General features: G+C 49.3%; 1 protein-coding gene across 1 annotated transcript in view; it reads right to left on the bottom strand.

Moving 5' to 3' along the window:
- Window positions 1-2148: 2148 nt before the first annotated feature.
- PSD2 (pleckstrin and Sec7 domain containing 2) overlaps window positions 2149-15202 on the bottom strand; it is a 47316-nt gene continuing 34262 nt past the window's right edge. The window contains 7 exon segments of the mRNA XM_086621869.1: window positions 2149-2355; window positions 3247-3368; window positions 3371-3389; window positions 4471-4615; window positions 5727-5884; window positions 12690-12760; window positions 13912-14102. Coding sequence (XP_086477995.1) covers window positions 2149-2355; window positions 3247-3368; window positions 3371-3389; window positions 4471-4615; window positions 5727-5884; window positions 12690-12760; window positions 13912-14102 — 913 coding nt within the window.

The following is a 15202-nucleotide window of genomic DNA, read 5'->3' as shown; positions in this document are numbered from 1 at the left end:
GTACAAAATATTACCTGGGATTTTGGAGAGCAAGAGTCAGGCTTTCTCCTGGTCTTCCACTGTGTGAGCTGGCACCAGACACTTCATGTGAGTAGCAGCATCTTGGAGGTCTTCAGTGCAAGGGATATCTGTACAGTACCTGACACAGCAAAGGACATGATGCCTTGGAGAAACAGCCATAACACTCAATGTAGCCATGGGCTCCTCTGGGAACAGTTCCCAGAACATCTCCCGCCACCAATGCAGATGTTGGGATCTTTCTCCTCCCGTGAACCTCTAGTCTGCATGTGGACAGACAGACTTGGGATGCACCAGATGGAGGAAAGTGTTACGGAATGTGTTCCCAAAGCAGCCTATCTGTCCGCACCTGCTCCACGGATGAGCCATCCATCCAACGCAAGAGCAGGCCAGCGCTTTCAGCACCCAGGAGGATGAGCGGGCTGGTACCCGACTCGTGGAAAGGCATTGCAATTTTCTGGTGCCATAGGAGCCTGGCTTTCATGCGGCAGGTGCTGGTGGAGATCTGTTATCAGCCTGGCCACCTAGTGCCGTGAAGTCTGGGACCAATCCAGCACATGGTGGAACTGCACTTCAGACCAATTCTCTTTACCAACAGATTCAGCTTTATTGTTATTCTTTTTACATGATTCTTAGTGCATCATTTCAAATAAACTATCAAACTGTACAAAGAAACAGAGATAAAAGAAGAGGTGACAAAGTTGGGCAGAGGCTTTTAGGGTCATGAACCACTATGGAAAACAGTAGTCCATAGGCTCTCAAACGTTGAAGGTTCAAATAAATCTTATTTTGTTTGTTTAAAACAATGCTGAAAAATATAAACAATAAATGTCTGTAATTAGCAGCTACAAGATCCTTCAAAACTGGAACTTGATTACTGTGAATGCACCTAGGGGAAAGAAGAGCAATCTGAGATAAAGGACTAAACCAAACAGTGAAATAAATAAATTAAGTGTAAGAGGACAGTCGTGGCATTGAAATGCAGAGGAATCACTTCTAGCACAACAGTAAATCATTGGACCACGGACAGCAGAAAGGAAGAGAAACACAATTCCCCGCTTAAAAGAGTACAGCATGTGCATCACAAAATGGAGGGAGTACATTGATGGGCAGGTGGAATCGCTCCTGCACTCAGAGGTTCAGCTGCATCCGAAGCACGGCTCCAGCCGCACCTCGAACCCAAAGTGGCAGATGCCACGGGTGCTAAATAAGCAGCCACTTGGCCAGTTTGTCTGAACAAGCAGGAACAGAAGAGTGACGTTTCACAGCAAAGCCAGGTGGGATTTCCATTTGAGTAAAAAAGGAGGGGAGGGAAAAAAAAAAAGATACATAGGCTACTGTATTTTTTAAAACATCCTGGTGGGCTGGTCAGACCCTCCACGGTCCCCAGTGTCTTCCCCAGGCATCTTGCCTCCACTTGCACACTGAGGTTAAAAACCCACATTAAAGTTTCCTTATATATATATATTTATTTATATATATTCATATGTATATATATATATATAAAAAGGATAAGTTGACAGAGGGCACTTCAGGCGTGCCCTGCCGTGGGCAGATGACGTTCCCACGTGCCGTGCTGAAGACGCCTCTTGATCGGCCAGTGACTAGCTGATGACACCTGTCCTATCGTGACGTGCTGAACGGTGCTCCTCTCGGGGGAGGGACGTGCTCCCTGACACCCTGTGCCCTTCTCTGGGAGCGCTGGTGGTACCACAGGCTGTCATCTCGGCTGAGTTTCCTGCGCTGCCGGGAACTGTGGACATGAACATGATGGGGACTCCAGGGGGAGAAGAAGGAGGAGAGAGAGGGTTGGTGGAGAAAAGAGCAACCTGGCCCTTGGAGAATCAGCACATCCCTTGGTTGTGCAGGCTGCAGTAGGAGGGAAAGAAAAGCCACTGGTGCTGTTGAGGATGAGGAAGAGATGGTGTGTCTATGATGCTGAAATGCCAGAGAGTTGCCAGAGAGTGTCAACTAAAGCTTCTTTGATTTCTTTCACTAGAGCAATCACCGTGTCATACACGTCTATGGTTTTGCTCATGTAATTTCCTAGGTAAAATTGTGCTCATCGATCTAGTCCAGGAGTGCAAAGCATCGCCGGTTCATCCCCCCTGTGTACGCACGTGTTCCTTGTTAAGTGTTCTGCTCTAAAATGTCCTTCTCAGCCTTACAGCTGATGGACATGTGCCCTTGGCTCAAGGAAGGGCTCGAATGTGTCTTCCGCAAAGCAATGTCGTCAGCTTCCACCTTGAAGAAACTGGTTTCAATTCTCTCCAGGTCATCTGTCCCGACTTTTATCTTCATGCACAGTAGGTTGATGTATGTCTCATAGCGGCTCTTCTGCAGGGAAAGAGGGAACAGAGAGCCTGGGAACAGGGACAGGCCATGGCATGCATGGAAAGCAGAGGCAATGCCACCTGCTACTGCAGGAAAACCTATCCTATATGGTCAGGATCCCACCAATCACACCAAACAAGGCTGGGCATTACACAAAAGGGTGGTGCTGCCCGGGTATGCAGGAGCTGGGACATTTCCATCCTTGGAGATTCCTGAGGCTCAGCCACAAAATGGCACACTCATCCTGAGCTAATACTGGGAATAATCCAAGCTCCTGCTGGAAGCAGGACTAGAGGCCTCCAGCAGTCCCTTCCCACTGATACCTGTGTGGCAGGAATCACACCTTCTGCCCAGCTCTCACTGGAACAAAATATCCCATTTGTCCCACAAATAAATGCTTCTTAGACTTTGCAGAGAGTTTAAACTAAGCTACACGCGTCCTCAAAGAGTCTGTAATGAGCTGCAACGCTGGTTTTGGCTTTACAGAAATGGTTGCGGCAAAACAAGATTAATTCTCCCAGGGATTCCCTCAGCTTTTTATTATTGTTGCTGAAAAAGACTGATGCACACCAAGAACCAAACCGCTTTCTTACTTGGGACCTGAGGAAATGTCAACTTTTGGCACAGTAAAGGAGGATTTTATTTTTCTCCTCAGTTTTCCCCTCCTCTAGTTAGAAATCACAGAGGGAGGAAATGTCTGTTATTTCTTATTTTAGCTTCAGTGCAAAACAGTGAGGCTTGCTGCTTCCCCAAGACACCCATCCAGCTTTGGAGCCCTCGTCCTTCTCGCTCCTTTCACGCTCTCCTAGGCTCACAGCATCCACTCCGGAGTTCTTAGCTCTCCTCAACCAGCCAAGGTATCATTTATCACAGAAAAGATGAAAGTTCCTTTACCTCAAATATTAGATAATGTTCTTTGAGTCTGTACTCCTCAGCCTCTTTTGACTTGAGGCTCTTCTCTACAGGATGTAATTTATGCTCTGCTAATTCGTCTGCGATCTGCTTCATTTTATTTCATGAGACCTCAGCTGTTCCTCCTGCCGAGAGAAGCGTGTCAGGTATTAAAATGTAGGAGTGCAACACCCGAGTGCACTGCCTGCCTGCTGATGTGGGATCTGTCTCTGCAAGGGCATAAGCTTAGGTGCTGTGCTGGAGCCAAAGGTGTGCAGTACATTTGCAAATTCATCTGATAAGGAGCAGTTGAAACACAGGAATTTGACTAAGATCAAAACTCATTATCGCAAAGTGCCAAGAGTGGATTTCTCTGGCACCTGGGCTTCTTTAGCATCATAAACACGAAGTGCTCCGCATCCTTTAACAGCCAGGCAGAACCAGCAGTGTCCCAAGAGCTGCTCATCCTGCTCTTTTTTGAGACAAAAGTACCCTGCCCATGTAGGTTCTGAGAAAGGCAACATCTGGCCACATCTGGTTCAGCAGATAGGAGCTGTATACTCTGCCCTGACATTTCAGGCTGTCCTCCCCTTCCCTGAGGGCCAGTGGCAGTGTGTCCCTACTTGCTGGAGGTGCTGAGGCTCATTGGGCTTTCCCTGAACAGTGCAAACAAAAGCTTCTCTTTGGATGGCAGCTGCCCATCGCTCTTGGTGGACTGAGCCTTAGGCAGCCATGGTCTGGTGCACCTAGCCCCCTTGCTTCCAGAAAACCTTCCCTACTGAGTGGGATTCAGACTCTCCCTTTGTCTGTGGCTTTTCAGCTTGAGAAACACAACAGGGTGCCACCTCTGAGTGCCATGTTATAAAATAAACCATGGCTGGAGCCAGCTGTTGGACTCACCAGCTATTTCAATCCTGACAACAGGGACTGGTCATTGGGATGCGATGGGTAAAGAGCAATAAAGAAGCCAGAATCAACAGCCATAGAGACAGATGTGTGTGCACAGAGTTGCTTCGTAGCCATTGCAAAGGAAGCGTTGGCCAGACACCAGGCTTTGCCACGGTCTGTCCAAGTCACCCGCTGCACTCCCCTGCTCCTGCCCTGAGCACCTCAACGTGTCTGTAAGGCAGGAGCTGGGGGACCTGCAGAGGGGCTCAGCCCGAGTTGCGTGCTGAAGGGCTGCTGAGCGCCGGGCACCCCTCCATCGCTCCTTCTCTCACACCTTACCTGGCAAAGCTTGGTCATGGATGAAGGCAGGAGCGGGCGGCAGAACTTCTTCATGGAGCAGATTGCAGCTGGGAAGGCTGGGGCAGAGAAAATGGCAGCAACGAGGTTGATTCGCAGGATCCAGGAGAGCATTTCTTCCTTACTTCTGTTACGGAGAAAGGGAGAAGAGAGGGGAGTGTCTAGAAATGCTCCTGACCTCTCAGCTCAAGACAGCCCTGAAGCCACCTGCTGTCAGGTGGGCCATCGGTGGCCTTGCTTTGAAGCCATTTCTTGCAGTGAGGACACATTCACGGTGAGGGCACTGGGACAGGCTTTGCTGGCAGAGTGCTGCGTTTGGGGCTGGCTGGTAACTGTCTGCTTGTGCACACTTTGGCAATGTCAGTTCTACGAGGCCGCCCCACAAGAGGCAGGTAGCACTGAGGCATGTTTTTCAGACAGTAAAACACTTTAAACAGACTTTAAAACTGTCTTACAATTAAGTGTGAGTGTGTCCATATATTTCTGTCCTGCTTTTGAGGGGCTGTGTAAACCCCACAGCTTGTTGGGAAAACACATTTTCCTGTCCAGCCCTGGAGACCCTCTCTTGCAATGCAAGTAAAACCATATTCTGGATGCATTCTGATTCACCAGCTTCCCCTCAGCAGCCAAACCCTAGCTGGAGTCTGTAGGACTTTGCCAGAGGGGCTGTGCAGACACGCGGCAAGGGCGAACGTGGGCTGTGGACCACTGCAGCGGTTCAGGTGCTAAAGTGCGAGGGAAAGGGAAGAGAAAGCCTCTTCTCCCCTTGGCCCTTTGCATCCCATCCCATCTCATCCCATCCCATCCCATCCCATCCCATCCCATCCCATCCCATCCCATCCCATCCCATCCTATTATGTCCATCCCATCCCATCCCATCCCATCCCATCCCATCCCATCCCATCCCATCCCATTCCATCCCATCCCATCCCACCCCATCCCATCCCATCCCATCCCACCCCATCCCATCCCATTCCATCCCGCCCATCAGCCCACTCTGGTGGCAGATAAGAAAGGACCTCCAGAACTGACATGCAGCTGACAAGAGTGACAGGTAGAAATCGTGACCCCATGACCAAGTTCCTTGCACAGCTCTACAGACCTCACCCTCGGCCACCTTCATCCCCCCCTGGGTCATCCTCTCATGCACACATTGGTCCGGCCAGGTCGGAGGGAATCTGGCACTGGCTGGAGGTCAGGCTGCCCATCCCAGCTCTGTGGGAAGAGCTGGTACTTACGGGGCCTGGAAGAGGAAGACTCTCCAGTCAGCTGTCTTCAGCTTGAGCACATTGGACTTCTTGCTGTAGTCAGAGGCTTTCGTGGCTAAGGCGTGGTGCACACGGATGGCGTTTTTCAGATCCACTTCAGAGAGGTCTTTGTCAGGTTTATATTCATCCTGTGAAGAGGAACGTTAATTGGATAATGACAACACTAACATTTGCGGGCTATTTTAATGAACCTGGCTTTCTCTCTGTGCTATAATCACAGAGTGCCGAGGCCAGGAAAAGCACCACTTTGTACAGCAAATGCTAGGAGCTGATAATGATAATAATTAACATCTGGCAACTTCTTCTATCATTAAGTTCACTGGGAAGATGTGAAGAAGGAGATGAAAGTTTTAAACGTAATTATCAATAGTTATCTCTAACACAGCACACGCCTGAGGCTTTGGGGGAAGACACAAGACGGGGCTAGATTTCTGCAGAGCTTCACCCGCAGCGCAGAGCTCAAGCCAGGATGCAGCTCCTGGTCGTCAGCAGGTATCAGCCAGCGCTGCACCGCTGCGCGTGGCAGAGGATCTGGGCTCGGGTTTGGCACCGTCTTTGGCAGCCCTGGAACAGCAGCGTTCCCACAGCCAGTCCATCTCCGTGCAGGTGTGGAGCTTGCTGGGCAGTTGTCAGACTGGGCATGGCCCACCTGAACCATGCTTGGTCTCTCTTTAGTTTGTGTGCTCCTTTGGCATGATCTCTCATGCAATCCATTAGACTGGCTCTAGAACAAATTGCCGCAGCAGTTCCTGTATTCCTGCTTTACTTTCTCCACTGAATGACAATTTCACACAAAAAGGGAATGTAGCAATAACCATATATGTCCATATTCTATAAGCATATTCTGAAAGGGCACAGTATTTTCTAGGAAAAAAAAAAAAGAGTTCAATCAATCCTGTGTTTACCCTTTGCCTTCCCAGTGACTGAACTCCCAGCCACCAAAAGCAATACCCTCCCTCCCGCTCTGCACCCTGCCAGCTCAACAGCTGGTCCAGCCACGTGGTGGGATGGAATGATGGACGGATGCATGCATGGACAAGTGGACTTAAGAAAACCTGGCCCTGGCTAAACCCACATGGTTGTGTTAGAGGTCTTGTCAGGACAGGTGGCCCTGGAAGGATCTGCCTTGCCCTGCTGATAACACTGCAAATCTACAGGACTAATTCGCTCCTATGTTTTGTTTTCCTTGGCTGTCAGCACAGGGGCAGCTCTGTCTGATGGTGGTGGCCGATGTGCTCCACTCCTTCCTTAGTTTTCAAGCTAGAGTTCAGTCTGTTCTGCAGATTCACAAAAAGATGATATTTTCTGGTGTCCTGGTGGTAGTACAAACCGAGCCCTTTAGGGAAAAGCCACACTACAGTCTCCTGCTTGCTAACCCTGGTCAGTAAGGCTGTTTTCCAGTGTGGGATCAGAAAGACCTCCTCTCTGCTGCTCTTCAGAGCACCAGGGACCAGCACTCCCCAGCCCATGGATGTGGCTCACCTGGAGCCCTGCTCCTAGTGCAAAATAAGCTGCTGACGCCTTTCCTTCCCTGCTTTTCTGAGGCAGTCATCCCACCCGGGAGAGTGGCGACCATACTGTGTTCGCTGGTGTGTTTAAGCGTGTGATGCTTGGCCTTATGCAAAGAAATGCCACGGGGTCCAGGGCCCAGAAATGGCTGGCACGGGCTCCTGTCTCATGCAACTGCTTGCTTAAGGGTGAACCCCAAAGTCCCAGCTCTCCAGCAGAGGGAGGAGTGGGTGCTGCAGGCACCCTGCACGCAGGGTGACGTTCAGATGGGCTGCACTGCAGGGCAGCACAGGCGGCCTTTGCACCGTGAGGATTTCAGTAGCCAGAGGAATGGGCTGTTACCCTTTTAACAAAGAACAACAAATGCTTTGCCTTACAAGGACCTAATATGTTACCACACTTGGAGAGAAATAGTTGCTTGAGGAAGACATTGCTGCTCAGGTCTCAGATGCTGTAGAGAGACTTCCAATTCTGGATGTTTTTCCAAAGATGAAGCTCTTTGGATCTGAATAAATCTGACTGTGATGCCCATGATCTCTTATCTCAAGATAAGCTTTCTGAAAACACAGTGTAAATAGGTAGGTTTAATGGCATGTGACAAGGAGAAACTGCCATGGCTGCAAACTGGTTTGACTAATGCAGACCTTCACCTTGAACGGTGTCGTCATGTACTGCCTCTACTGATTTCAGGCTCACAGGCATCGATGTAGGTGTAAGGAAAAGCCAAACCTTCTTCTTCTAACACTGGGCCCAGCAAATCAGGGTAAGGTTCAATCAAGCAGGTTCTCTCTGCCTCGTGCCTCCCTGCTGATGGAAACTGGCTGCGTTTGCAGGCATGCGTGGTGCTGGAGGCTTGCTTCTGCACGGGCCGGCTCTGCCAGGAGACTCATCTCGACGCCTGTCCTGCGGTAGTCGTGGTGATACGTCCAGCTGCAGATGCTGGGAGATCTCCGTGTGCTCCTAAACAGCTCCAAGTCTGTATGATGCCATGCACGTGCAACTGGGGCCATCACAGTGCCCAGCACTTACACTGCGGTGTAGGCTACACCACATAGCCTTCCCCTGGAGAATAATCCCATTGCCCTTCCACAAAGCACATCTGCTCTGCTATGAAGCCTCCAGCAGCTTCTCTGCATTTTGCCTCAATCCCTTTCTGAACTTTGATGCAAGTTTAAGGGTGTGCTTAAATTGCTGCTGAGGAAGAGACATGTCCAGAAACATAATAGAAACACAGGCACTTTCAGTGAAGAGATTCTGGTTTAAATCTCCAAGAAATTGATTTATACTAAAACATAAGCAGTGTCGTATTTGGAGGAACTTCAGGCAATGTTTTCTCCACCACTAATCTTACTCTCACCTTTTTCATGGTGTTATCCTGCCATGCATTTCCTGGCAAAGGGGTTAATTTGGCATCACAGGGCTGTTGAATTTTTGTCTTAAGTACCCTGCACTGTTCACAGTTGCTTGTCACTGGGAAACGGGCGAAGTATGCTGAGCCACATCATGTCAGTTCCCCTTAGCCCCAGCCCTTGAATTTTTGTATGTTTATTTTTGCCTTGGTTCTCTGGTGTAGGATGGTGGGGGCCAGAAATTTTCAGGGGATACCTTCTGCAGGAATTGAGCCCAGGCGTGGACACTTTGCTTCAGAATCCCTCCAAACTAATTCAATTCACTTCCGGCTTTTAACATTGATGGTGTAGACAGACTCCTCGTTCATGTGCCTCTCCTGCCTGCACAAAGGCTCTGCTTAAACATGCACATTGCCACCTCCTTTCTTGGGCTTAGTTTCTGCCACGGCGGTGCTCCGTGGTGTCTTTGGTTCACCATTCCGACCCCGGCTTTCCCCTGCTGCCTACCCCTGCAAGTGGGTGGTGGGGGATCCGCTAATATGAGGTCCCCAGCTCACAGATTGTTTTGTCAAGAAACTTGTAACTGCCTTCACAGGGCACCTGGATGGGGTGAGAGAGTCTGGTGGATTGGTCCTGCTGCCCTCATCTCTGGGCTCAGCACCATCCCTGAGCAGTGATGTGAATACGGACACGGAACTAGAGCGATTTCTCATGCTCCGGCTTGTGAGTGGGTTTTCCTTTTTCCTTTCCTTCAGCTCATATCTACCAGCCTGAAAAAAAAACATTTAATGAGGAAAACTAACCACTGCCCCCTTTTCAGTCTAGCCATGAACTTGGCACTCCAAGCAGCACTACCATGGCCAAGGCCTGCCTGCATGGGACAGCATCCATGGCTCGGGGCAGCACTGGGAACTCCTTCATGGCTGGGGGCTGCAAGGGCAGACCCTGTGGGAAGACCTGCACCCTTTCCAGTACTTCCAGATAAAAGCACCTCATGCTTTATAGCTCTCCATCATTTCTCTCAACATCCCTCTATGTGTGGTGATTAAGGGTTATTATCCCCATTTCACAGAGGTGAAGTAAATTGCCAAAGGCCATGGAGTGAGTCAGTGCCCAGTGCAGATCAGAGCGCAGGAGAGGTGCGCCCTGCTCCCAAGCCTGCATTTCTTCCTCCAGACTATGCTGCACCCCTTCAGGGGATCAAGCAATTTCTTCAGCAGACTGTGCTAGAACACGCTAATCCAGCAATTAACACTGGCGAGCCAATGGCATGTGACATCTCTACATCAGCAGGTTTATGGCTGTGGCCTGAATTGCTTCTAACAGACTGACTTGTACCTGTCCACCCACCCACCCTCTCTTCTGCTTATGTTATGCCCACCTCTCTCTGTAGCTGACCATTCCTCCTTTCTATACATCCATCTCCCCAGGCTCTCCTTCCTCCCCTTCTTCCCTCTCTGTCTCTCTCTCTTATTTCTACTCAACTTGCTCCCCAAACTCAAGTTGTGCAGAGTTTCCTGTTAAACTTAAGGGAATTTCCTACTAAAGCCTAGATCCTTGTTTTGGTCTGAGTGAAAACTGGAACAGGCTAACCTGTGCGCCATGGCATCAGGTGGGTCTGGAAGCAGCTACTTTCTCCTCTGTCTTCACATCAGAAAATCTTTTCCCAGTGATTTGTGCTGAAGTCAGGTTCTACCTTATGTTTATGTGCAGGCATCATCCGCTGAGAGCTTGGGAGGCTGGCACACCACTTCCTTCCCATATTGTACTTGTTCTGCAAACCACCCCATCGGCAAGAAACTGCACTAAGAATCAACAGGGCAGGTGGATCCACTCTCTGTTGTGGTGTTGGGAATGCTTTGAAGTGGCAGGGCAAGGGCTTTGTCTTCGCAGTATCAGCCTTCTGTCCTGTCTCTGCAAGCCTGATAGACACTGTCTACACCAAGCCCAGTGCAATGAATCCTCTGAAGAGAACCATACACAGTCTGGCAGCAGCTCATGACTAAGAAACCCCTCTTTGCCCAGATCCTTTGCCCAAATGTTCCTCAGGTTAATTTTTGTTGTTGTTCCAAATGCTGCTTCCTTGGGGCACTCTTGGCAATTCTGATCCCTCCTACAAATTACACATCAGCCACGGCTGCTATTTATCAGACACCTTCCTTACCTAGCCAAATCTTAGGTGTTTTGCTTCTTCAGTCCTTGCCCATAAAGAAAGCCTTCAGTCTCTTAACCATTTGCTCCTGAAGGTCATCTAGTTAAGAACATTGGTCTTCTAGCAGCCATGTGCCTCTATCCATCCCATCCTCACTCTGTTTTTAAATTCTAAACACCTAGTACTAACATAACGAACTATGTTAATGTAACAGTCTGGCTGGCCACTGCTGCTGACCTTGTGCAACAAAGAAAACCCACCTCCCCTGCCCCATCAGCACCAAAGACATGCAGTGTTGGCTTCACAGTTCCTTCTAGTGCTGTCCAAGAAGGCAAGAAAATCTTCAGTAAACTGGATTTTGGTCCAGCATGAGAAGAAAATTCTGTCCCGAAAGTGTATTTCATTCCAAATATATACCCCCTCATCCCAAGAGACATACCCTAAAAGTTCTTGGTGAAAAATGCATCTAGATCCAACTGGTTTCTGTGATTTTGATGAAATTGCATTTTTTTCCATAGAGAAACTGTCATAAAATTAAATGTTGATGGTAACTCTGCAAGTTAAACCCTCATGCATCACTGATGGTCAGTATGAGGATCTTGTAGCTGGACTCCCTGTGGAGACTTGTAACAAGACAAGAAACTGAGATGTAAGAAGAGTGTCACTGACTTGCAGAAGGTCACGCTTAGAGGGCTGGAGAAGATCTGAGCTCTCCTGTGTGCTGCAGCTTCCCTCAGCTGCTGGAGAGAGTGGAAAGGCTGCAAAAACACCACTTGGCTAAGAGCAACCGGTACTGTAAATTATGATCAGCTGCTGCCAGATTTCTGTTGGCTTTGTGACATGTGCCATAGGATCTGGCAAAGCACAAGAATCATTGGGATGTTCTACGAGCTCTGAGTCATATTTCTGTGCTGCCCTGAGGATCTTTCTGCCTTTCTTATATAATCCAATGTTTGTTTACTCGCATTGCTTTGGAGATAATACTGCAATACACAGGAACATCTACCCACAGGGAGTGCTGTTCCAGCAAGGTGAGTTCAATGGGTTACTGCGCAGCGTGTGCAGCTGAGGTAGTTCAGATCTAGTTCAGCGGGTTACGCTGCTGCGCGATGAACAGACATTTGGCATCCCCGGCTGGCTCGTACTGACATTCAAGTGAGCCCCTATCCAGGCGCCTTGGATTTTCCCACAGAAAAGACTCTCCATGGAAATCCTCCTAGTATCCAAGTGTCTTGAAAGGCAGAGAGCTGAATGCTATAGCAGGCAGGGAAGCTCTTCCATGGTGACTTTGCCTCCCATGAGGATTTATACTTGTGTTGACTAGAGATGGCTACAGAACTGGAGACTTGGAGAAAACTCTGCAGAACAGAGGTGAGGAGAGGCAGAAAGCATCACTTGGCAACCCATGGAAGGACCCAGCACAGCAAGGTCCTGAAGGAGGCAAAAAACTTTAAGTATGGTGCATACAAGACTTGGTGGAGCTGCTCATAATCAGATCTATGCCAGCAAATAAAACAACAGACAAGACTGGTCTTATGACCACCCCTTCAGCTTCCTATTGCATATCTCACTAACATCCTGTTCCACCTATTCCGTGTCATCTGTTCATTCAACTTCCCCAACAGCTCCTACTTGCTGGGACACTTCTGCAGAAGTCTTGCCTCAATGTTCCCTCTTTCATACTTCTTCCTGTATGGTCTTCTTTTGAGGCTGGGAATAGTGCCCTTAGCACAAACATCGCCACCAAAGACGACAGCGTCCTCCGGTTCTGTATACTGGTCTCTGGAGGAGCTCTGTAGATGTCCATGCATGCATTAGGACATGGATTGACCTCTACTTGCATCTATGGGTCTCCTGCTTAGGACAGCATGACTGCTTTGGAGACAGCATGAAACGGCAAGTAGGACAGTCAAGCATGGTTACCTTTTGTAAATAAAGGATGGTCCCTTTAAGCACAGCATAAAATTTCTTCCAACCTCTTCTTCCTCTGGGAGCTAAAAAAATAAGAACATTTAATTATACATGTCTGCTTCTGCCAGTGCTGCTTGACCTTCACATTTCTGGCATAACCAACTCTTCTCCTGACCCACCACAGGCATGCACTGATGTCCAGACCTCATACACCTCCAAGCTACCGCTTATGAGTGGCTTATCTGCAGGGACACATGTTTGAGAGACATGGGATAGGAGAGGCAGCCTCCCAGCAGGAACACAAGAAGCTCAAAATCAAAGATGAGCTGATACAGGAGTAGCAGTGGACACATGCAGGAAGTGTCTGCTCCTCCCAACCCAGGTTCACGTTCCTTGGACTAAATGCTTGAAGAGCAGAGACATTCTCTGAGCTCCTCTGCTTCAGATAAGTTAGGCAGACATACCCTGTATGCTTCTGTTCCACTGAGGAGGGAAGATTACTACCAGCTGTCTTGATGGACTTGGAGATAGAGAGCTTGCTGGAACCTGGAGAGGGGTGCAAGGTGTGGGGAACCATCTACATCACCACAGGAGAGCTGATCCTCCAGGCACGGGCTATTAAGAAAGTGCTGGAAGCAAGGGAGGCCTTTGGTGGTAACCTCTACTCAAGACTTTTGATTGGGTGCAGTGACTGGGCCCATCATATCAATCAGCAAAAGGGGTTATCCAAGGTTTCATTAATCTCTGCTCATATCCCATATGCTGACAGAAGAGCTATGAGGCCTCCTGTTGCCCAGCCAGCACATGGCAGCTGTTTCTGGCACATGGCAGAATATGGACAGGAACAATGCTTTGAAGACCAGACTGTCCCCTAGGTCAGGTGTGGGGTGGACATCTGCTGTGGAACCAGCCTCATCCTATTGCTCAGAGTGTGGGATTCAAGGTTATGCTCATGAACAGGACGGAAGACCATGTCTATCCATGTGGGACAGGCACTGTTAGGTTCCTTGGCAGTGAGAAGGGAAGATTGAGGCCTCCTAAAAACATTCATGCCTACAAATGCCTCAAAACACCCTCCTTTCCCTCTGCCCTGCTGCTTATGGATCCAGAGGTCTCCCTTGTGTTCCCTGGGGCACAGTGAGGAAATGCCTTCAGCAGGAGAGCCAGGGAGAAGGCTAGGGCAAGGCTCCAGTACTGCTTGGGGCACATCTCCTCCTGTCCCGTTAACACGTACTTCTCTTCCCATCCATGTCCGCATGGGTTTTGCGTGTGAGGACACCATGCTTGTAGGTGACTGCGTTCAGCGCCTGCGGAATGTCCAGGAAGGGGTTGCTGCTGTCAACAATCCTTGTCACTTTCTTCGCACTGGCTCCGAATTTGTCATCTACCAGCTCCGAGAGTGATTTCCTCAACTCGTCCTCATCACTTGGAAACAAAGTCAGAGAAAAGATTGAGCAGAGGACTCACGGGCTGGGTCACACTGTGCCCTATCTGCTTTGGTTTTAAAGAGAGTTATTCGTTACAAGACTAGTGAGAGAAAGAAAAGTAAAGGAGATGCAGGCACTGTAACACAGAATGGTGGTGACTGGGACATAGCTGGGAGGAGCGTGGGTGGCATATAACTGTCCCAGTGGTCCCAGTGGTCCCCTTACTCAAAACGGGTAAGGGAATGCGTGCTTGTTGAACACCAGGCAACTGCAGACACACCATTGCTGAGGCTATGAGCATTTCGCAGGGACAGCCTCCAATTCTGTCCCCAAAAATCAGAGCTCAAGGAGGTCTTTTGCTGAAGACCAGGTATCACTGGGGTTTCTCAGCTGAGAAGCAGCCCCTGGGGCCTCCTAGATACTGGAGGGGTTTGAGGAATGTCCTCTGCATCTCTGAGGAGCAAAAAGCTCTGCAGACATTAGGGAGGTGGACCACTTGATCAAACAACCACAAACCCTGGAATAGGTTATACATCAGATCCCCATCTGTGTCCTCAGGGTGGCCCAGCAGAAAGCAAGAAATGCTGGTCATTTCCATAAAAACTGCTTCTCCTCACGGATCTCCTGGTCCTGGACTCTAGATAGCAAGGGCTGAGCAGCTTAGGGAAATGTCCACTGACTCCCCCACACCTGTCTCTTCCTGTTTGGAGTAAAACCTACTCTGGTGCATAGAAGCTAGAACTTGCATGGGAACTGGTATTTCCCCAGAGTGCCTGGGACATTAAGGAGGGAGAGTAAACGGGATTTCTGCGCTGTGTGATACATGCCAACGTCTAGATGGTAGGAGCAGTCACTCTGGGTTGCAGATTAGACTGGGACCAAACCTCAGCTGAGGAGTGACCCAGGGATGAATCCACTAGCTGGGATGTGAGGAGTAAAACATCACACTTCTCCATCTGCAGCGAGCAGATGGCCAAAGCATCAGACACCTCTTGGAAGAGAAGGATGATTTCTCAGCCCTCTGCACCCACAGGAGTCCTGAGGCTTAGACAGAGCCCAGGCACCATGCCTGGGTGGGGAGTTGGGTGGGTTCAGTTC

This window comes from Tauraco erythrolophus, chromosome 16, assembly GCF_009769465.1.
Source record: "Tauraco erythrolophus isolate bTauEry1 chromosome 16, bTauEry1.pri, whole genome shotgun sequence".
In the NCBI taxonomy this organism is placed as follows: domain Eukaryota; kingdom Metazoa; phylum Chordata; class Aves; order Musophagiformes; family Musophagidae; genus Tauraco; species Tauraco erythrolophus.
This window is presented reverse-complemented; position numbering and strand designations above follow the sequence as displayed.